Source organism: Pipistrellus kuhlii, unplaced genomic scaffold (assembly GCF_014108245.1).
Source record: "Pipistrellus kuhlii isolate mPipKuh1 unplaced genomic scaffold, mPipKuh1.p scaffold_m20_p_19, whole genome shotgun sequence".
Lineage (NCBI taxonomy): Eukaryota > Metazoa > Chordata > Mammalia > Chiroptera > Vespertilionidae > Pipistrellus > Pipistrellus kuhlii.
This window is the reverse complement of record NW_023425504.1, coordinates 12,407,171-12,431,117: the sequence shown is the minus strand read 5'-3', so window position 1 is coordinate 12,431,117 and position 23,947 is coordinate 12,407,171. Positions and strand designations below refer to the sequence as shown.

The following is a 23,947-nucleotide window of genomic DNA, read 5'->3' as shown; positions in this document are numbered from 1 at the left end:
ATGCCACCATCAGAATGTAAGCCAGTTATGAAAAGGAGAGACTGCAAATGACAGTGTTGAGTAATTTGTGTCAGGTGCCTCTTTCTGTTCCAACACACTAGAATTCTTTACTATGCGATATTAAAAATACGCTTTATCATTTGAATTGTCACCAGTACATATAAGTCTACTGCTCTGTGCATAAAAATCAGCCTTGCCTAGTAAGAGAAAATTTTTCTGTTTTTAATTTTCTATGTGAAGCTTCTGTGCATACATTTATGAATCTCTTGAATATTTTTTTAAAAAGAAAAAAGTGTTCCTAGATAAGAAAACACGATTATTTATGTGGAGAAAAAAGCAGAATATTACTTGGATTTGGAGGGAAAAGTGTGCAGCTTTTACAGTGTATGATCTCTTTTACTACTGGCATATCTGGTGGAATTGGAGGAGGTACTATTCCCAAGCCAGGCATCATTGGAGTTATTGGTGGAATTCCGGTCATCATTCCAAGAGCAGGATCAAAGTCTAAAAGAGGAGAAGGAGAGAACAATAAATGATACCAGGAAAAGTCAAGTGGAAGCAGAATGTCAATTTATAAGCTTCACATCAAACATCTCTCTAACACAGAGGCAGAATATTTAAGATAACATGGTATTAGCCCCAGGTCTTAAATACTATATTAAAGTATACTTGTGCATTTTCCTTTTGGGATGGGGCTTTTTAGTTATATTTGACTAGTGCCTATTCATCTCTAGATCTCATTTTGATATCCAACACCTTTAATAATATGACTGTGCCTTGTCTATTGGTCTTGCCTCCCACTGGTTTTCAACACACACACTCTGTTCCATTCACACAAGGCCTCTACTGTCCCCTGCAACACTCCCTGGCTTTCTGCAGAATAGCATGGTGTTAAGAACATGCAGTTTTGCGGATCAGGCAGACCTGGGTCCTAGTTATACCATATGTTTAGCAGAATGAACCGTTTGAACCTCCATTTCCTCTTTTGCAAAACAGGGTTAATTCTATCTACTTTATCGGGAGTTGTGAGGACTAAATAAAATGATGAATGTAATGTGCTTAACATAATGTATAGCACAAAATGCTCAAAAAAGAACTATTTTATGTTTTTCTTCATGTTGATCTCCCTGTGTGGAATCATTTGAGCCTCCTAAAATTCTAATCCTGGCCACAAGCCTGGCTTAAGACCCAACCTCCTTAAAGAACCCTTTCCAGATAATCCAGGTTCATTTTTAACTCTATGTCTAAAACTATTTGTTTTACACATGTTGCCATTGACTTTTATTTTATAACATGTTTTGTTTCATTCAAGGATGCCTCTAGGATGTGTGGGGGTCCCCAATCAAATATTTTTGTGGGGCTTGTCTATATACACAATTTGATTCACTCCAAATAAGCACCAACACTATTCTGTTGGCACAATCTCATGTGATACTATTAAAGAAACTAGAGGCCTGGTACATGAAATTCGTGCATGGGAGGGGGAGGAGGGTGGAGCTGTCCCTCAGCCCACCCTGAACGCTCTCCAATCTGTGACATCCCTCTCACAATTCAGAACTGCTGGCTCCCAACTGCTCATCTGCCTACCTGCCTGATTGCCCCTAACTACTTCTGCCTGCCACTCTGATGACCCTTAACCACTCCCTTGCCGGCCCAATTTCCCCTAACTACCCTCCCCTGCCAGCCTGGTCACCCCTAACTGCCCTCCCCTACAGGCCTGGTCACTCCCAACAGCCCTCCCCTGCTGTCCTGGTCACCCCTAACTGCCCGTTCCAGCAGGCCTGGTCACTCCTAACAGCCCTCCCATGCCAGCCTGGTCACCCCAACTTCCCTCACCTGAAGGCCTGGTCACCCACAATTACTCTCCCCTGCAGGCCCGTTTGCTCCCACCTGCCCTCCCCTGCTGGCCCAGTCACTCCTGACTGTTCTCCCCTGTAGGCCAGGCCCCCCTCCCCCGCAACTGTCTTCCCCCTGCAGGCCTGATTCCCCCCAATTTCCCTCCCTTTCAGGCCTGGTCCCTCCCCTGCTGGCCTGATTGCCCACAACTGCCCTCCCCTGCCAGCTATCTTGTGGTGGCCATCTTGTGTCCACATAAGGGTGGTCATCTTTGACCACATGGGGGCAGCCATCTTGTGTGTTAGAGTGATGGTCAATTTGCATATTACCTCTTTATTAGATAGGATAGCATATGAGGCAGCTGGAGTGATTTACTTGCCAGGCTTCTCTCCTGGAACTAAGACTCTGGGAGAACCTCATAAGCACGAATTCTGAGGCTTCTTGGGGGCATCTAGATGACTACACATGTTGGATAGAGAAGTGGAGAGTACCTCCAAGAGAAGATATGGGAACTGGTGTCCATGTAAGTTCATTTTGAGATTGGAGCTCCTTGCTTAGATGACACTGCAAGTCCTGGTCAGTTCTAGACACTGGAGGGGAACTTAGAAAATGTCAAGAAAGGTGCTTCTTGCTATAAAAATCCTACACAGGACCTGATCTGGATGGAGTTGGGGCACTTACCCTGATGGCATTACTTTCCTGGCCAATGCTTACTACTGGAAGGGAACTTAGAAAGTATCAAGACAGGCATTCCAAAGAATGGGGTGCCCTAAGGTGTAAACCCAGGGGCCCCGCTTACCTGGGTTTAAAGGTGGTACTTCACTGTTTACATTTTGTCTCTATATCCAAATGTAAGTTATTCGAGAGAAGGGCATGCATTTTACCTCTTTATTTTCCCATCTCTCAACCCTGCCCTCTGCTAAAGAATGCACAGTGGACTGCAAACAAACTATTGAATAGTATAAGGACAGTTGCATTAGCAGTAGCAGGTCCTATGCCTGAAAACTTGACTCTACTCAATACACACAGGTCTGAGGGGCAATGCCTGTAAGCATGACCATAAGTGGCTTTGAATCCCCTAAGTGCTTCTCTAAGATTTTGCAGGAAGTAGATCTAAGCAGTGGGAAGAATCTGTGGTTCTTACAAAAGCAGAACTTCAGATACAATGGTCCCAGTGTGAGGGAGTCTTGTGATTAGGCAGATAGGTGGTAGGGGATGACACATGGGCATCCCCCATTGCAAGCCAGCCAAGAGAGTTTAGGCATTCCTCATCCTCTCATATGTCTGTCATGCTGAGAGGTCAAGACCCTATATATGTATGGCATGAAAAAATTTTCTTCTAAGATTAAATCTTATTTTTCTGAAAACAAATTTACTTTTAGCCCATATATGTCACTTCACCCAACATACATGTGTCCACACACACACACTCCTTCCCTTCTTTCCTGTGATTCTCATATCCCTACTCTCCTCCACATACTAATTATGTGACCTTGAGGCAGGTTTCCTAATAGCTGTGTGCCTCCATTTCCTTTTCTTTTTGTAAAAGTGGAAATAAATAATGAGGTTTATCTCAAATAATAAAAGGACAGAACAGATAAGAAAACTACTGGCATGATAGGTGTTAGTCCTAATAGGTAACTTTACTTCTTATAATTCAAAACATGCATATATGCACTAATAAATTCACTTATTCAGGCATTCATTACCACAGCCTTCAAACATTTGTGACAGCCTTCCATATTTCAGGCTCTAGGCTAAAGGAGATGGGGGTTCAGGTCTTCCTTTGAATTTTTGAGAACTTAAGGCTCCTGATACTCTGTTCCTGTGCTGTGGAATATGAACATTGAAAATTTCATTCATTGTGTACAAGATTTTGGAAACACTGTTAACATTACTTTACCCATTTACAAACTGTTAATTTTCAGTAGGAAAAGATTAGATTAAATCGTGTGCCAACTAAACAATCCCATCTATTTCTCCCTCCTACTGAAATGTTTGTCTTTCTTTTATTCTATCTGCCTCCTCATTGTTATTCATATAGCTCTGTCACTCACAGCTCTACTTTACCACAGATTACAGAAACATCAGTTCATTAAACAAGTTCTCCCACTTCAACTGAGAAAGAAATGCCTATCTCCATGTACTGTCTACTAATAAATGGAGACAAACAAAAAGCAAATACACAGGATAAATATAACTCCTGACTAATGTACTCACCACTCTGCTGTTTGGTATGATTACATTAATATTTTATGAAATTCATTTAAAAGAAAATGTATTCATGACATATGGCCGAAGCCAGAGTAGATAAATTCCCTTTCTTCCTTGTGTTCAATATGCCAAGAGTTCCACAGACTACACTGCCCAGCAGAGCTTGCTATAAGGCAAGTTGTACATGAAATTTCAAAGGTTCCTAACACATTGATTACTTCTTTATTTTCAAACAGTAAGCAGCAAAAAAGACGTGAATTTTCAATGCCAACTAAGAAAATAACCATTTAAAATCATGTGTCTTTTATAACATTGAATAACCCGAGAAATCAAAGAAGTCCAACAATTTAAAACACCTTGGGAACAGAACACCAGAGAAATTCTCTTCCTTTTCCATATCCCTGACCTGAATTGAGGAGTACTATCGGCAAGTACTTAGTACTACCACTTATGTTAGGAATTTAATCTTATGAAGGAGATTTAAAATCACTTTATAAAACATTTTGGAAAAGGCCAAGATGTATTCCTTCAAATTCCTTTTCATAATAAATACCCTGTCCTATTTTGCTTTTACCATTTCTTTTTCTAGCAATTTTCCCAATGCTTTATTGACTCTTGGCACAGTAATTGGTGGCAGTGTCATAAGATGTTGGTTTGTACTCCCTTTTCTGAACTGTGCACTTCCCCAAATCCCAGCTTACTGGAAATGGTGCAAATGCTGTGTGCTAGTTGTGCTACCTAGTTCCTCAGAGTTAAAATCATGTAATGTATTAGTGTAGCCTTAACCCTTTGTGCTGGTTAGGAACTTGTACTTAGCTCAGCCTAGAGTAGTTACCTGGGAATATTATCAGCCTCCATTCTCTGTACAAATCTGAGCTAGGGAATCACAAAGGAGGCAAATGTCATTTCTACGCTGCAGTTAAATCATCCATTTGTCCATCCATTCAATATCTTGATGTCACACCCTCTACCAGGTGTTCAGTTTGGAGACACGAGTAAGACAAAATCCTTGACCTCATAGTTTAGTTTGGAAAAAGTCAAGCAAACAGTTGCAATGTTGTATCATTAATAAATGTGATCAATATAATTGTTTATTGGGTGCTGACAAGGTACTAAGCATTGTGCTAAGTATTTTATATAATCTCACTCCAAAAGACCTGTGAGCTAGGTATTCTTCTCTTTTTCATTTTACAGATAAAGAAACATGGGCTCAGAGGGGTTTAGTTACTTGCTCAAGGTTACACAGCCAGTAAGGGGCAGACCAAGGATTCAAAGTCAGGTTAGTCTAACTCTGGTGGTCTTAACCACTGCAATGACACTCGATGTACTGACAATTGTTTTAATGAATTAATTTAATTGCATGTATAAGGTGAAGAAGATGTGCTACAAAAACATGGCAGATGAATAACAAAATACTTCTATATAATTAATTTCCCCAGAGCCACTGTATTGAGCAGTTGTTGTCACTGTTCTATTGCTCTGTGGACCGGCCAGTAGGAATAATGCCAGATGATTGACACTGTGCTAGATGTATAGTACACTGCACCCTCTCCAATCCAGAAACCCTTGGGGGATATCTGACTGATGCTTTAGGATCGGGCCCTGTAGGATCAGGTCTAAACCAGCAGTCGGACATCCCTTTCACAATCTGGTTCTGGGACAACTGGCTCCTAATTACTCAACTGCCTGCCTGGCTAATCATCCCTAACTGCCCCCCGCCCTGCTGGCCTGGTCACCCACAACTGCCCCCCCACTGCCAGCATAGCTGCCCCCAACTACCTCCCCTATTGACCTGGTCACCCCCGACTTCCCACCCCCCGCTGGCCTGGTTGCCCCTAACTGCCCCCCCTGGCCTGGTCACCCCTAATGCCCCTCTCCCCCGCCAGTCTGGTCACCCCTAACTAGCCCCTCGCTAGCCCGTTCATCCCTTACTGCACCCTCAGCTGACGTGGTCACCCTTAACTGCTCCCAACCAGCCTGGTCGCCCCTCATTGCCCTTCTCTGTAAGCCTGGTAGCCCCTCCCTGCCAGTATTGTCACCCCAACTTCTCCCCTCCCACTGCCAGCCTGGTCACCTCATGTAGCCTGCTGCTGGATCATTTGGTTGCCCTTCGCTAACTCCCCTGCTGGAATGGTCACCCCACACAGCCTGTTTGGTCATCTGTTTGGTTGTTTCAAATGCGATGGTCACTTAGCCTTTTATATATATATATAGATAATTCCAATTCAGCTATACATTTCCAGAACATTATTGCTATTTCTTTACAGTTGCTAAAAAATTCACTGGAAACTTAAGTATTTTGCCTGGGTATCAATATATTTTAACTCATTACAGTCCCGATTGTGTCATCTCTATGCAGATCCTTAAAAAGACTTTTTAGGCAGTCAACCTTAAGAGAGAACACAGATTTCTATGGACAGTTTGGCTGAGCTGCAAGATGACCTTGGACTTATCACCAGCCCTTTTGGAAATAGGGTATAAGTTTCCAAATTTTTGCACAATGAGACTCAAAATCTATCAGCAACTATCCTGCTTCTCTAGGAGGTCATAAAAACCTTTGTTTCAGACCAGCTGAAAAGTTGAGGTAGGACCTGGCTCATATAACAAGTTAGTAAACTGAGCATGGGTATGCCCTCAGGAATTATTCCCAATAAATTTTTTTGAGATAACAATACGAGAATTTCTAATGGACCAAACTCTGGACTAATTCAATGGGGGTGGGGAGAGAATGATCTAAATTACCAGGTTTTTTTTTGTTTTTTTTTTTAAAGGACAGCAAAGTATTACTATTTTCAAAATATATGTTAATTCAAAGTACCTATTAAATGTTAACAAGTAAAGTTCTTGCTAGAATTGTTTACATGAACAGACAAGGAACATGTGTAATTAACAGCATTATTTTGCTACAATGAACTTGGTTCTTAAATTCATAAGGAGTTCTGCCTTAAATGTCTTTCTCATCTCCCTCCCCTCCCCCAACACTTATCTCTACCTGTCAAATCCTACTCATTTTTCAAGGGTCATCTCAGTGTCACTTTGCCTATGAAAACACCTCACTGGAATTAATTACTCCCTTCTATGTGTTCTCATAATATTGTATCCAGAATTTGATTTTCATATGCTTGCTTATTCTCTCACTCTTCCCCAAACCAAACTTATCTATACTAATAAAAGCCTAGGTGGACCTTGCATGTGACGTCATTACAAGATGGCCACCACAAGATGGCTAGGTGCACAGTGGAGGCGGGTCCCTGCAGAGGTGGGTCGTGGCAGGGGAAGAAAGTTGGGGGCGATCTGGCCAGCAGGGGAGGGCTTTTGTGGGCAATTGGGGCTGGCAGGGGAGGGCAGTTGGGGGTGATCAGGCCAGCAAGGGAGGGCAGTTGGGGCTGATCAGGCTGATAGGGGAGCAGTTAGGCATCAATCAGGCTGTCAGGGGAGCAGTTAGGGGGTGATCAGGCTGGCAGGCAGAAGTGGTTAGGGGCAATCAGGCAGATAGGCAGGCCAGCAAGTGGTTAGGAGCCAGTGGTCCCAGATTGTGAGAGGGATGTCCAACTGCTGGTTTAGGCCCTATCCACTGAGGGGTCCCAGATTGGAGAGGGTGCAGGCCGGGCTAAGGGACATCCCCCCGTGGGCAAATTTTGTGCACTGAGCCACTAGTTTTACTATATGCCAGTTTCTGTGCTAGTAACAAAGAACACATAGACAAAAAAACCAAAACAAAATAAAAACCTCATTAGCTACTATGGAAGAACTCACAATACAATGAATCTCCTTGGGGCTTGAGGGTGCAGGTGTGGGATGGAGGGGGTCAATGGGGAATAAAGGGGGATATATAATACTTTCAACAATGAAGTTGAATGCTTGCACCATGAATCTCCTTGGGACTTGAGGGGGCAGGTATGGGATGGAGGAGTTTAATGGGGAAAAAAGGGAGAATATATAATACTTTAAACAATAATTTTTTTTTAAAGGACTGCCTTCTTAAGAAGTACAATGCTCATAGAAGGGCAGGGTCTTGCTCTGGGAATCCTATCTAATAAAAAGGGAATATGCTAATTGACCCTCACATGGTTGCAAAGATGGCAGTGCCCATAGCCAATAAGGAGCAAATATGCTAATTGACCGTCCCACCATTAAAAATGATGGCACCCATAGCCAATAAGGAGGAAATATGTTAATTGACTGCCCAGCTCTCAAATATGGCAGCACCCACAGTCAATAAGGAGGGAATATGCTAATTGAATGCCATGCCCTCAAAGATGTCAGCACCTATAGCCACAAGATGGTGGCCCCTAGTCCCCTAAGCCCTGCCAGGGCGGCAGGCACATGGTAAGGCCAGGCTCATCCCCAGGCGGGACTGGCCACTCTGCACACCTGCTTCTAGAGTCTCCCAGTCCCCTCCACCCTCAGCCACCCAGGGCTGGCTCAAGACTCAGGCAAGCCTCAGATGGTGGCTTCCCAGCTTCCCAGGACCACCCAAGGTTCAGGTAAACAGGGCTGGCCAAGGCTTGTGCTGCTGGAAGTGGCAGCAGCAGCACCAGAGGTGTGATGGGGTGTTGCCTTCTACTGATCACTGAGTCGCCTCTTGCCCCTGAGGGCTCCCAGACTGTGGGAGGGGGCAGGCTGGGCTGAGGGACACCCCCCCTCCAATGCATGAATTTTCATGCACCGGGACTCTAGTAAGTTCTATAAGTTCATATTTTCCAACATCTCTCATTATGGATGAGGCATAGTCAATACAGTGGAATCACATAATGAGGGACTCTTTTCCTCCTGGGACTTCACAAGCTCCACATTTAAATACTAAGGATATTTTAATTGAGGGAAAAATAAAGGAAGCAGCACAAAATATTCAAAGGGTGCCCCTTAATTGGCCCATCCTTAGATTTATCTGGTCTGATGGGGAGAACAATGATTCCTAAGCAGAAAGCTTAACTCTTTTTGGTGCATCTTTTCATGTGAAATCTAACATTAGTCTTATTTGACTAGTTTGGAAAAGCAAACATACTTTCAGGAAAGAAAGCCAGCAGCCAGAGGAGACCTCCTAATCTGCCATCATTGTAGATTAACTTTATTGAACAGCAGCTGTAAAAAACACCATTTTAGATAAAAGGAAGCTCCACACCACACCCTAGAGATGGTCTGTTTCTGCTCCCCATTCAATGAATATAATAAGCCAGACATTAGTCTGATGACAACTATGAGTCTAAAAGACTCAGCATCCATGTTAATATGGATTTGAGCTCTGGGGGAAGACAAGCAAGCTTATCTATCATTTGTTTTAATTAAGTCCAAAAGACTTTTCTATTGTTACAGATAGGTCAAATAAGACATGAAAAGAAGAGTATAGTAGCTCAATATGAAATCTTCTAAGGGACAGCAAAATAGCTGAATTACAGGGCCATTGCAGCTTTTTACATTTTAAGGAATTTTATGGGTGGGAAGAGAATTGGGGAGATGTTTTATCCTGTTCAGTTAAAACATCTATAAAAATAAAAGGGTATATGCTAATTAGACTAGGTGACCGGCCATCTTCCGTACATCCGACTTCGTTCTGTTCAAAGCTACAATGATGGGGGTCGAGGCAGAGGTGGGTAGGGGCAATCAGGCTGACAGGGGAGGGCAGTGGGGGAAATCAGGCTGGCAGGGAGGGGCAGTTGGGGGCCATCAGGCCAGCAGGGAGGGCAGTTGGGGGCCATCAGGCCAGCATGGGAGTGGTTAGGTAGCAATCAGGCTGACAGAGGGGGTTAGGGGTGATCAGGTAGGCAGGCAAGTGAGTGGTTAGGAGCCAGCAGCCTGGATTGCCAGAGGGATGTCAGACTGCCAGAATAAAGAGGGTGCAGGTCGGGTAAGGAACATCACCCCCTGTGCACAAATTTTGTGCACTGGGCCTCTAGTTACTTAATAAAGATTGCAGGGATCCTGTTCCTCAGACTTTTGCAAGAAGAAAGTTAGGCAGTATTGGAGTATGGTGCCAATCTGTCATTTTTGAGAAACCACCACCTTCATAGGGAACAGTCATCAGCATTGTCAGATATACACTGTTCTCTTCACCTGCCATTGTCCAGTCTTCTCCAGGGGGGAAAAATTCACGGCTGCATTCATTATACTTTACTGTTATTAAGAAAACAAATGAGCCATAATTCAACTTTTTGTGAACTATATATCACATGTGAACTTAAAACATAGACAAATTCATTGAGAGATTACTGTGAGCCAGACATCATTCTAAGACTTTACATGTATTAACTCATTAATCCTCATAACAACACTGTGAGAATGGGGCTATTATCTCTATTTTATAAAGAAAACAGACACAGAGAGGTAACTTCTAAAAGTTAGCCAGCTACTTAATGGCAGAGCAGGGATTTACTTGAACCTACACAGTATAGATTCAGAGCCTATGTTCTAATCTTAATGGTAAAACTGTCTTCCTAAAATAATAGAGAGGAGAAAAATCAGTTTACACATACCTCAAGTGATTTTACATATAGCTTTACAAAGTATGTCTCAGTCTAGTCTAGCTATATTGCCACATGAACTTTTATGATAAGAAGGACACTACTGAACTAAATATCAATATTTCTAAGACCAGGTTTTCAAAAAATCAATAAGTTTTCCTGAAGCATAGCTCAAAGATCACTGGATCACAAGGTTGAAGGGGCTGTTGAGAAGCCATTTCTTTATAGTCCTTAAGAAAACAAGATGTTAACAAAGGGGGCTAGTCACCTACAGTTCATGGTATGAATTATAGTTTGATGAAACAGTTCTTTGCCTCTGCTACATATAGAATCCAAGCTTCTTTTTTTCTTCACCAATTTCTTTTGCACATATTTTTTTTTCATGTTGGCTGTTCTGATGCCTGCCTGTTTCAAAGCTTTCAATGTAATCATGTTTCTTAATTGATTATGAAGATTATTATGTATAATTGTTGCCTACCCTACCTTAACATCATTATAACCTACAAGAATTCAAAATCTAGTCTGGAATTGTGAAGTTATTTTTTTGGGGGTAGGAGTTGCTAATTATATAAACAAATGGCACAACAAAGTGGTATCACTCTAGATCCATTTCTCAGCTTTTATGTGCTTATGAATAACCTGGGGAATATGTTAATGCAGCTTCTGAGTCAGTATGTCTGGGCTGGGGCCTGAGATTCCGGATTATTAACTCCCAGGTTATGCAGAGCACATCTTGAGTAGTCCTAATTTGGCCTGTTCCTGTCATGCTTTAAAGTAGGACCACAATTAAATGAATCTGGGGAGATTAATATTTAGGATGTTTACAAAGCATGTCAAGTTTCCTGAGGTGGCAATTCCCTAATAAATGTCTTCTCAAATCCATTCCAATAGTTAATTGCTCTGACAGTCCAGGAAGATTTTTTTGTGTCTAAACTATAAACCCTTCAGGTGCTGGGCATTTTCCCCCCTGATTTTATCTTTATGAAGATAGATTTAGGGACACCATGACCATTCTCTTATGGGTTAACTTGTTTAAAAAATATAAAAAGTTATCAAATGTTCCTTTCTTTCCTTTTAGGAATCTCAGATTTTTGAGGATGACTCAGCCAGTTCTTATTCCAGTTCCATGTTTATTTGCCTCTTCTAAGAAATCAATAACTTTAGAGAAGCTGCATAATCTCTTGCCAAATCTGTTGTTTAAATGTTAAATGACCATGCCATGCCTCAGATATACCCCCTACTTGTTCATAGAGCAATAGGGAGTACACTAGTAACTACTGGCCACTCAGACTTGATAAAGCTCATGTTACAAAAAAAAATGTACACTCTAGGCAGAATATAGTAAATGTTAACACCAAAACAAATTGTCATACTGTTATATTTATGACCACATGGTCAATAAAAATAAATATTTGTGAGGTGATTAAAATAGCATACCAGGTAAAATTGGTTGTCCAGCAATTCCCAGTGGTGCCATTCCAAGATTATTCATTGCTGTGGCCCACGCAGTTGGATCAGACACAGGTAGCGTCATTGCAGTGGAATCCACATTCACAGTTCTACTATTATCACCTAAAAAGAAATGACAAGCAAAATAATTTGTTATATTACAGTTTCACTGTCTAGATTACTTATCACTGTACTCTCTGGAAAACTGTTTACAGAAATTGATCATGGGCAAATGGTAGGTAAGGCCTTAATTCTAGCTCTTTACAAGAGTTAAAACAATGTAGCTTGAACTGGCAGAAGTCATAGAATCTGAAAAGAGTTCACCAGATGGCATTTTAGTGTGTTTCTTTCCTCTCTCCCTGCTCCTTTCTTCACTTCCTTTGTCCCTTTTTCTCTTTCCTTTTTCCTTCCTGTTTTTTCTTAAATAAAGACTTTTTTTTAGAGCAGTTTTAGGTTCACAGTAAAATTGAAGGGAAGGTACAGGGATTTAACGTATAACCCCTGCCCCTACATATATATAACTGTCCCCATTATCAACAACCCCCACCAGAATGGCATACTGGTTACAACAATGAACCTATATTGACACATCATAATTACCCAAAAGCCCTATGAGGTTCGCACTGATGGTATACATTCTATGGGTTTGGACAAATGTTCATCATTTTAAGTATAATACAGAATATTTTCACTTTTTTAAAAATTTAATAAATCTTTATTGTTGAGATTATTACAATTGTTCCTCTTTTTCCCCCCTTTATAGCTCCCCTCCACCAGGTTCCTACCCCACCCTCTGCCCTAACCCTCCACCCCCCACTGTCCTCATCCATAGGTGTACAATTTTTGTTCAGTCTCTTCCTGCACCCCCACTCCCCTTTTCCCTGATAATCATCAGTCTATACCCTTTCTATGCCCCTGATTCTATTATATTCACCAGTTTATTCTGTTCATCAGATTTTTTATTCCCTTGGTTTTTAGATTCACTTGTTGATAGTTGCGTATTTGTTGTTCATAATTTTTATCTTTATCTTCTTCCTTTTCTTAAAGAATACCTTTCAGTATTTCATATAATTCTGCTTTGGCGGAGATGAACTCCTTTAGTTTTTTTAAATTTTTATTTGTGAAGCTCTTTATATGGCCTTCAATTCTGAATGATAGCTTTGCTGGGTAGAGTAATCTTGGTTGTAGATTCTTGTTCATCACTTTGAATATTTGTTGCCATTCCCGTCTGGCCTGCATAGTTTCTGTTGAGAAATCAGCTGACAATTGTATGGGTGCTCCCTTGTAGGTAATTAACTGTTTTTCTCTTGCTGCTTTTAATATTCTCTATTAGTCTTTTGCTCTTGGCATTTTAATTATGATGTGTCTTGGTGTGGTCCTCTTTGGATTCCTTTTGTTTGGGGTTCTGTGTGCTTCTTGGACTTGTAAGTCTATTTCTTTTCCCAGGTGAGGGAAGTTTTCTGTCACTATTTCTTCAAATAGGTTCTCAGTATCTTGCTCTCTCTCTTCTTCTGGGACCCCCATAATTCTTATGTTGGTACACTTGAAGTTGTCCCAGAGGCTTCTTACACTATTTTCAATTTTTTGTATTCTATTTGCTTTTTGCTTTTCCAGAGGAGTGTTTTTTGCTTCTTGGTATTCCAAACCTTTGACTTGATTCCTGCAATCCTCTAGTCTGCTTTTAGGTCCCTGTATAATACTTTTTATTTCAGTCAGTGTATGCTTAATTTCAGGTTGATCCCTTTTCATATCCTTAAGGGTCTTGTATAATTTATCAGCCTTTTCTAGGAAATTCTTGAAAAACCTTATAACTGTAGTTTTGAACTCTATATCCAGTCTTTTGCTTTCCTCCATTTCCTTCAACTGAGGCCTGCCTCTTAGTCTCCGAATTTTAGCTGCTTCCCTGAGTTGATGGAGTGGCTTTGTGTCCTAGCAGGGCCCAGAAGCTCAGCTTCCCTAGTTACCTGTGGTGGATCCTCTTGGTGCAGCCCTTTGTAAGCTGTATGAGCAATCTTGTTGTAGTTAAGCCTTGCTTGTTGTTGTTATCATTGGAGAGAGTTGCTCTCCAAGGCAAATGGCTGTGATGATCAGCAGTGTCTTGCTAGGAGGGTTTCTGTGCTCAGCTTGGATGGGGCGAAGTCTCAGGGTGGTGCAGACAAGCTTTGGTTTCCCATCAGCCCCACCCTAAGAGGAGCCTGTTCTCTGAGTCCCGTGGCAGTGGCTGCTGGCCTTTGAGAGAAGGCTGCTCTTGAGTTTCACCCACTGCCTGACAGTCAGTTTCTCCCTGACCAGAGCTGGCTATCAGTGCAATCGGGAGGTTTTAGCTGCCTTCCCTCTCCACACGCACCACGAGTAAGCCAGCAGCATATTCAGCCACCTGCCCTTTCTGCACACAGGGATCTCCGCACCTCCACAGCTCCTGAGGCTCAGCGTCCTTCTCTCTCTCTCTTTCTAGTTGGTAGGGCTTCCACTCAGCCAGCTTTCTGGTGTTTCTGGACAGTGTCCATTCTGTTTTCCAATTGTAATTTTAAAATTGTTGTGGTAGGCTACATTTAGGTGTTTACCTTATGCCGCCATCTTGGTTTCTCCTCTTTTTTCACTTTTCTAAAAATCCTCTGCTTATTCATTCTTCCCCACCCCAACAAACATTGACCTTTTTTAGTGTTCCCATAGTTTTGCCTTTTCTAGAATGTCATATTGTTGGAATGGTGCAGTATATAGCCTTTCCTGATAGGCTTTTTCAACTTAATAATACACATTTAAGGTTCCTCCAGGCCTTTTCATGACTTGATAGCTCATTTCTTTTTAGTGTTGAATAATATTTCATTTTCTGGATATATCATATTTTATTTATCCATTAATTTCCTGAAGAACACTGTGGTTGCTTCCAATTTTTGGTAATTATGAATAAAACTGCTGTAAACATTTATGTGCATGTTTTTGGGTGGGCATACATTTTCAACTCCTTTGGGTAAATACCAAGCAGCACAATCACTAGATCATGCAGTAAGAGCATGTTTAGTTTTATAATAAATTGTCAGCCTCTCTTCCAAAGTAGCTGTACCATTTTGCATTTCCACCAGCAATGAATGAGATTTCCTGCTGCTCCATATTCTCACCAGTATTTAGTGTCAGTGTTCTGGATTTTTGACATTCTTATAGGTATGCAGTGGTAACTCATTTTAATTTGTATTTCCCTGATGACATATGATGTGGAGTATCTTTTCATATGCTTATTTTCCATCTGTATATCTTCTTTTTTAAAAATATATTTTTATTGATTTTTTACAGAGAGGAAGAGAGAGGGATAGAGAGTTAGAAACATCGATGAGAGAGAAACATCAATCATCTGCCTCTTGCACCCCCCCTACTAGGGATGTGCCCGCAACCAAGGTACACGTTCTTGCCTGGAACTGAACCTGGGACCCTTCAGTCTGCAGGCCGACGCTCTATCCACTGAGCCAAACTGGTTTTGGCTGTATATCTTCTTTGGTGAAGTGTCTATTAAAGTCTTTGGCCACATCCTACCAGTTTGGCTTAGTGGATAGAGCATTGGCCTGTGGACTGAAGGTTTCCAGGTTCGATTCTCCACATGCCTGGGTTGCAGGCTTGACCCCCACTGTGGAGTGTGCAGGAGGCAGCTGATCAACTATTCTTTCTTATCATTGATGTTTCTATCTCTCTCTCTGCCTCTCCTTCCTCTCTTAAGTAAATAAAAAATATATTTTAAAAAATAAAGTCTTAGGTTAGTTTTTAATCAGGCTTTTTTTAAAATGATTGAGTTTTAAGAGTTCTTTGTATAATTTAGATAACAGTCTTTTGTCAGATGTGTATATTGCAAATATTTTCTCCCATTCTGTGGCTTGTTTTTTCATTCTCTTTCATGGAAAAAATATTTAATCTTAATGAAGTTCATCTTATCAATTACTTCTTCCATGGACTGTACCTTTGGTGGTGGATCTAAAAAGTCATCGCCATATCTATGGCCACCTCGATTTTCTCCTCTGTTATCTCCCAGGAGTTTTATAATTTTGTATTTTACATTTAGGTCTTCAATCCACTTTGAGTCAATTTTTGTGAAGGGTGTAAGGTCTGTGTCTAAATTAATTTTTTGCACGTGGATGTCCAGTTGTTCAGCACTGTTTGTTGAAAAGACTATTTTTGCTTAACTGTATTACATTTGATCCTTTGTCAAATATCAGATGACTATTTATGAGGGTCTATTTCTGGGTGCTATATTCTGTTCCATTGACCCATTTATTCCTTCACTAATGCCACACTGTCTTGATAGGTGTAACTTTGTAGTAAATTTTGAAGTTGGGTAGTATCAGTCTTCCAAGTTTGTTGTTCTTCAATACTGTGTTAGTCATCCTGGGTCCTTTGTCTCTCCGTATAAATTTCATAATCAATTTATTGCCATCTACAAATTAACTTGTTTGGATTTTGATTAAAATTATATTGAATCAGTTGGGAAGAAATGACATATTGCCAATATAGAGCCTTCCTACCCATGAATATTAAATATCTCTCTGATTTTCATATGCTTGCTTATTCTCTCATTTCTCCCCAAATAAAACTTTTATTTTACAATATGCCAGTTTCTGTGCTAATGACTAAGAACATAGAGATAAAAACAAACAAACCTCACATTAACTACTATTGAAGAACTCACAACACAATGAAAGACATGACATATAAACAACCAATACAAATTATTGAATAAATGCTGTAATAAATCTATGAGCAAAGTGCTTTGGGAGCAGAGGAGTAATTAAATCTGCTGGAATGGGTTTGGATATATGTGTTTGGGGTTGAAGGTAGGTGGGTGGAGTAGATGAGGAATGCCAGGAAAGCCTAGACTGGCAAATAATCATTTGGAATGAATCTTTAAGGAGTGATAGGATTTTCCTCCAGGTAGTGAATAGAGGATTATGTTGAAGAGCATTTCAGGAAGCAAGAACAAATGAATATTTATCATCTAATACCTTGAATTGTAGTTATCAGATACATGTCTCTCTTCTGCAACCCTGCATGCTCCTTTAGATCCTTGTAATTTTTTGTGTTTCTGTGGTGTTGACTTTTTTTAGTTTATGATTTTATTTAGATCAAGGATTGTGTATTGGGCATTTTTGTGCCCCCATTTCTTAGTTCAGTGCCTGGTATACAGTAGGTATTCAAGAAACATATGAATAAATAAAATCAACTTACATTAATTTGGGGCACAATAAGAAATCTATGCAACAAAACTCATAGATTATTTGTGTGCCTTTTTATAATGATAAATTGTCTTAAAAGGAATGGTATAATTGATAAACTGATTTTCTCTCTAGGACAACTGAATTTACAAGTAGGAATTTACTTAGAGTTATAACCAGATATAGATTCACCGAACTAATAATTCAGTTTAATCTCAATAGTGTTTTGGTCTTCCACCAATTCCTCCACATCATGATCCACCTCCAAGCACCTAGACTTACAAGGAAACACAATATCCTCCACATCAGACACATGCTCATCCTCAAAGTCCTCAGTCTCTTTCAGCCACAGACTCAGGCCACAATTTCTTTCAGGCTGAATTCATATTCCTGTAAGACACTTGCCTCATGCTTTAACTATGATTCTCAAACAAGTGAGGATATTTAAATGTACTTTTCAGAACTCCCCGAGAGTTGAATTAGTTTCAGAGGTCACCTCAAAACACCTCTTTTTTTTGGGTAGATATTCTTAAAATTAGAAATGACCTGCTGGTCCATGGGCTAGATGACAGGAGTTGTGTTAGGTGGTAAGAACCTAACAGTGATGAAGCTATACTCCTCCACCAACTAGGCCTCCAAGCCTGGAGGTGGGCAGGAGCAATGTCCATTATAACAAGTGCCCTGATTGGCAGTTGTTTTCCCCGAATTTCTTCATACTTGGGCAAATACTTCAATAAAACATTAATATCAAACCTGGCTACCCAAGTTTTGATATTAGCCCTTCAAATCATATTCAACTTGTTCCAAAATATTATTTTTCTTGAAAAGTTTTGGGTTTTCAGAATGGTAGACGAGTAGAAGATTCAATTTAAAGTCCCTACTCGCATTTCCACACAAGAATGACATCAGCCTGTCCTTCACTGGCTTGTATCCTGGTAATGACTTCTCCTCCTGTGTGACATAGGACCTCTTTGGCATTTTCTTCCAAAAGATATCTTACTCATCGCAATTGAACATTTGTTGGCGGGGATGGGGGGGTGGGGGGGGGGTCTCGGGGGGTGGGGGGGTCGGGGGGATCTCATGGCCTCTATGTAGTCTTGACATTCTATAACAAAATAATCAGCAAGTACTTTGTTAGAACTGGCGTCATCTTTATGCTTCAATACATTATGAATGCCATTCCTTTTCTTAAATTTATAGAACCACCTCATAATAGCCTTAAACAAATTACTTTCAGCACTCATTCCAGGGGTGTCATTCAGGAGGCCAGCATGCAACACCTTTGCTTTTTCACATATCATTGCCTCTGAAATGCTATAATCAGCTAACTGCTTTTCATTGATCCCAATAAACAATTTTTCTATCTCTTCAATTGCTTGTGATAATTGTTTAACGAGCTCTTTCAGACCCTTAGCAGCATAGGCATTTTTGATGGCCTCTCAATATTTCAAAATTGTGCTAATCATCAATTTTGCCACGCCATATTCAGTATCCAGAGCAGACATGTGAACAATTCAATCATACTTGGCAATTATTTATTTTTTAAGTTCTATCACTGTTCTCACAACTTTCCTTTTCTCTTTGCTGCTATCACCAACTTCCTTAGGACACATAGTGACTTACTATACATATTTATTAATAATAAGCAGCAACAAAAGCAAAAAAAAAAGAGGAAAATATTCACAACACAATTTCCTGAGATATTAACAACATGAGGTTTAGAAGTAATGGAACACATACTCAGGCATTCATTCCTTTGTTTGTCACCTGAAAGATATGTCACTGATAATACACGCATCAGCATGGAAGGTTTGTCGGATTATTGAGAACTGAAGTTTTGTTCAACAACCATTTTTCCCCATGAGAAATTTGGTTAAGACCAGAACTGTTTAAATGGGAGATGTTGCAGAATTGAGGTTTGATTCTACCTACAAAGGAGATCCCACAATACAGTCAGGTGACTTCTCAACAGACACATTTCAGGCCAAAATGAATTGGCATAAAATGTTCAAAGTGATGAAAAGCAAGGACCTACAACCAAACGAAAATTTGACAAAAAGGAAATGAACAGTAAAAAAATGAAAATTTGTGTGCAGTTAGATCCTGATATGCCAGCAAGGCTATCATTTAAAATTGAAGGAGAAATGAAGAGCTTCCCAGAGAAGAAAAAGCCAAAGAAGTTTGTTACCAGCAAAATGCTATTATAAAAATAATGTTAAAGGGTCTGCTTTAAAAGTAGTAGTAGTAGAAGAAACAGAGGCAAAGAGTTAAAAGAATAAAATGGCAATAAATACAAACCTACCAGTAATCAATTTAAATATAAATACCTTAAGTGCTCCAATTAAAAGACATAGGCTAGCTGAATGGATAAGAAAATAATATATATATATATATATATATATATATATATATATATATATATATATATATATACTGTCTACAAGAGACCACCTAAGAATGAAAGATATACATAGAGTAAAAGCAAAGGAATGGAAAAAATATTTCATGGAAATAAAAAAAAAATTGGGGTAGAAATACTTGTATCTGACAAAATGAAACAAAGGTTATATTAAAAGACAATGAAGAACACTGCACAATTATAAAAAAAAGCAATATAATTCTGGTAAGTAGTTATGTACCCAACATAAGAGCAATCTTGATGGACATAAAAAGAGAGATTGAGAATAATACATAGTATGTGATTGTAACACCCCATTTACATCAATGGATAGATTGAGAAAGAAGAACAAAGTTGGAGGTATTAGAATACCTGGTATCAAACTATATTGCAAAGCCACTATAATCAAATTAGACTTGCACTGGCATAAGAACAGACAAATAGATCATTGCAACAGACAGATTACACCAAGTGAAATAGACATATTACAACAAGTGAAACTGAAGCAGTAGTAAAAAAATCAAAACAAAAGCCAATTTGACTGGATGGCTTTACAGTCAAATTTTTTCAATCTTTCAAAGATGAACTAACACCTATCATCAAACTACTCCAAAACATTCAAGAGGAATAAAAAATCCAAGTTCATTCTACCAGGCCAGCACTATCCTAATTCCAAAACCAGATAAAGACACTACAAAGAAAGAAAATTATAAGCCAATATCTCTGAACATACATGTTAAAATACTTAACAAAATATTAACAAACATGATCCAGCAATACATTATGAAGATCATACTCCATGTTCAAGTAGGATTTACTCCAGGGAAGCAAGGTTGATATAATATCCACAAATCAATAAACATGATATATCATATAAGATGAAGAATAAAAACCACATGATCATATCAATTGATGTCAAAAAACGTGATAAAATCTAGCACCCATTCATGATAAAAATTCTCAGATAAATAAGAATAGATGGAACATACTTCAACATAATGAAGGCCATGTAAGAAAAATCGATAGCCAATATAATACCCAATAGGCAAAAACTAAAAGCATTTCTCTTAATATCAGGAACATGACAGGATTGTCTATTTTCACCATACTTAGTCAACATAGTACTGGAAGTTCCAGCTATAGTAATCGGACAAGAAGAAACAAAAGGCATTTGAATTGGAAAGGAGGACGTAAAACTGTCAATACATGATATTCTACATAAAAAGCCCTATAAATTTCCACCAAAAACCTACTAGATCTAATAAATGAATTTGGCAAAGTAGCAGGAAACAAAATTAATATCCAGTGGCATTTCTATATACCAATAATGAAAAACAGAAATTAAAAGAACAATCCCCTTTACTATTGCAAGAAAAAAAAAGGTATATAGGAAAAAATTTAACCAAGGAGGTAAAAGACCTGTACTTGGAAAACTATAGGACATTGGAGAAAGAAACTGAAGAAGATACAAATAAGTGGAAGCATATACCATGTTAATGTGTTAGAAGAATTAAATCATTAAAGTGTTCATACTACTGAAAAGTAATCTATAGATTCAACAGAATTTCTATTAAAATACAATAGTATGTTTCACAGACCTAGAATGAATATTTCAAAAATTTATAAGGAATCAAAAAAGAGTCTGAATAACCTGAGCAATCTTGAGAAAGAACAAAGTTGGATGTATCAGAATACCTGGTATCAAACTATACTACAAAGCCACTATAATCAAATCAGACTTGCACTGGCATAAGAACAGACAAATAGATCATTGCAACATAAAAGAGACCCAGAAATAAGTCTACACCTATATGGTCAATTAATATTTGACAAAGGTGGCAAGAGGATACAATGGAATAAAGACAGTCTTTTCAATAAATGGTGTTGGGAAAATTGGACTGGTACATGCAAAAAAATGGAACTAGACTACCAACTAACACTATACATGAAAACAAACTCAAAATGTATAAAAAACTCAAATGTAAGCTGTGAAACCATAAAAATCTAGGATAAAATCTAGGCAGTAAAACCTTAGACATCTCTTGCAGCAATCTTTTTGTCTATATGTCTCCCAGGGCAAGGGAAACCAAGGAACAAATAAAAAAATAGGACTACATCAAACCCAAAAGTTCTGCACAGCAAAAGAAACCACCACAAAATGAAAAGGGAACCCACTGTATGAGAGAATGTATTTGCCAATGACACATCTGATAAAAGGTTAATTTCTAAAGTATATAAAGAACTCATACAACTCAATAAAAGTGAGACAAACAATCCAATTAAAAAATGGGCAAATGACCTGAACAGATGCTTCTCCAAAGAGGACATAAAGTTGGACAGTAGACATTTGAGAAAATATTCAACATCACTAACTATCAACGAAATATAAATTAAAACCACAATGATATATCACCTCACACCAGCCAGAATGGCAATCATCAATAAATTAATAAATAAGTGCTGGCAAGGAAGTAGGAAAAAGGGAAACCTAGTACACTCTTGGTAGGAATACAGACTGGTATCGTCATTATGAGAAACTACTTGGAGTTTCCTAAAAAAAATTAAAAAATGGAATTGCCTTTTGACCTAATGGTCCCATTTCTGGGACTATATTCTAAAAATACTGAAACACCAATTTGGAAGAATCTATGCATCCTTGTTCATAGCAGTGTTATTTACAATAGCCAAGATCTGGAAACTGTCCAAGTGCTCATCATTACATGAGTTGATAAAAAAGTTGTAATACACTTACATGATAGAATACTATATGGCCATAAAAAAGAAGGAAATCTTACCTTTTGTGACAGTGCAGATGGACCTGGATATTATTATGCTATGTGAAATAAGCCATTCAGAGAAAGACAAATACCATATGATCTCACTTTTATGTGGAATCTAATGAACAAAATAAACTTGCAAACAAAATAGGACTAGAGGCATGGATTCATGAGACAGACTGACAGTTCTCAGAGGAGAGAGTGGAGGGGGGAACTTGATGAAAGAATATGAAGGGATTAGCCAAAGAAGATATATGCATATCCCATAGACACAGAGGACATTGTGGCGATAGATAGAAGGGGGAAATGAGGGCCAGGTGGATATGGGTAAAGGAGGGGAAAATGGGGACATCTTTAATAATGTTAACAATAAAAATAAAGTTGAAAAAAGAAACAAGTTTAGTATGTTGGTATTATCTCACCAACTATATTCTTTATTAAGACAAAAGCTCTATTTCTCCAGCAACTTACTCTTTATAATTCTCTTTCTTCTGGCCAGGGTTATATCCATTGGTTTTTATGCTTCTTGTCATTTTTTTTACATAGTATTGTACAAAGTTGATAGAGGATTTTGTCGACAAACATCTACTGAAAGTCTGCTAAGAGCAGGAAGCAATCCTGGGTAGTGATGAAGAACATGGATTTGGGAGTCTGATTGCTCTGAACTAGGGTCTAGCTCTTCTACTATAATGTGCTCATTCTCTTTCTCTCTTTTCTTTTCTTCTCTTTTTGTTGGACTGCATTCCAGCCTTCTTTTCATATTTACTGTTCAATAGTTGAATATTCTCTATGTGTCAGACACAATTCTAGTTGTTGAAAACATTATGGCGTGTCAAACAGGTTTCATCTTTGGTCTTACCAAGATATACTCCAGTGCAGGAGGGAGACATTAAAATACAAATGATTATAAAGAAATACATATTATGATAAGTGTTCTGAGTAAATAACTGGGTTTGATAAGAAAAAAGGTTAATGAAAAAGTTAGGAAAATGATAATATCTACAGGGTAGGTTTGCTGTAGATTAAATTAGATAATGTGGGTAAACAATTTAGCATGGTTCATGGCTCATACTGAGCCCTTGGTAAGTGGTAATAATAACATGGTACTAGTTAGGATGATGACAATGAAGTGGTCCCAGCCTTTAAAGGGTTTAAAGTCTACTGAAAGACACAGTATATATGGATATGAAACTGAGGCACAAAGCATAAGTAATCAGCTCAATACCACACAGCTAAAAGTGGTAAAATAGAAATATGAACCCAGGCAGCTCTGATGCCAATGACCAGTGTTATCTGTCACACTGAACTCCCTCCCAAAGACCTTCTTTATTTTCTCTGTTCTCCTAGCTCACTGAGCACATACTATTATAATAATGACCATATTACATTTTCATTACCTCTTTATATATCTAAATATCCACCTAGACTTGGAGTCCCTTATTTCTCCTTGTTATTCATAGTATCTAGACACCCATGTCTGACATGGAGATGTTCAATAAACTATTTTAAACAAATAAATGACTAAATATATGAATATATTAGAAAGTCCTGCACAGACATTCTTCATCCCAGAAGCAGGTGCCAAGCTATTCAGAATGGGATACTACTCTGTTGTTG

The 23,947-nt window shown here is 39.0% G+C and overlaps 1 protein-coding gene across 12 annotated transcripts in view; it reads right to left on the bottom strand.

Moving 5' to 3' along the window:
• Positions 1–23,947, bottom strand: part of ENOX2 (ecto-NOX disulfide-thiol exchanger 2) — a 298,580-nt gene that overhangs the window by 71,356 nt on the left and 203,277 nt on the right. For all 12 annotated transcript variants that reach the window (XM_045583522.1, XM_036443349.2, XM_036443346.2 and 9 more), the window contains 2 exons: positions 11,949–12,083; positions 349–504 (listed from right to left, as the gene is read on the bottom strand). In XM_045583522.1, coding sequence (XP_045439478.1) covers positions 349–504; positions 11,949–12,045 — 253 coding nt within the window. In that variant the 5' untranslated portion in view covers positions 12,046–12,083. The remainder of the gene's footprint in view (positions 1–348; positions 505–11,948; positions 12,084–23,947) is intronic.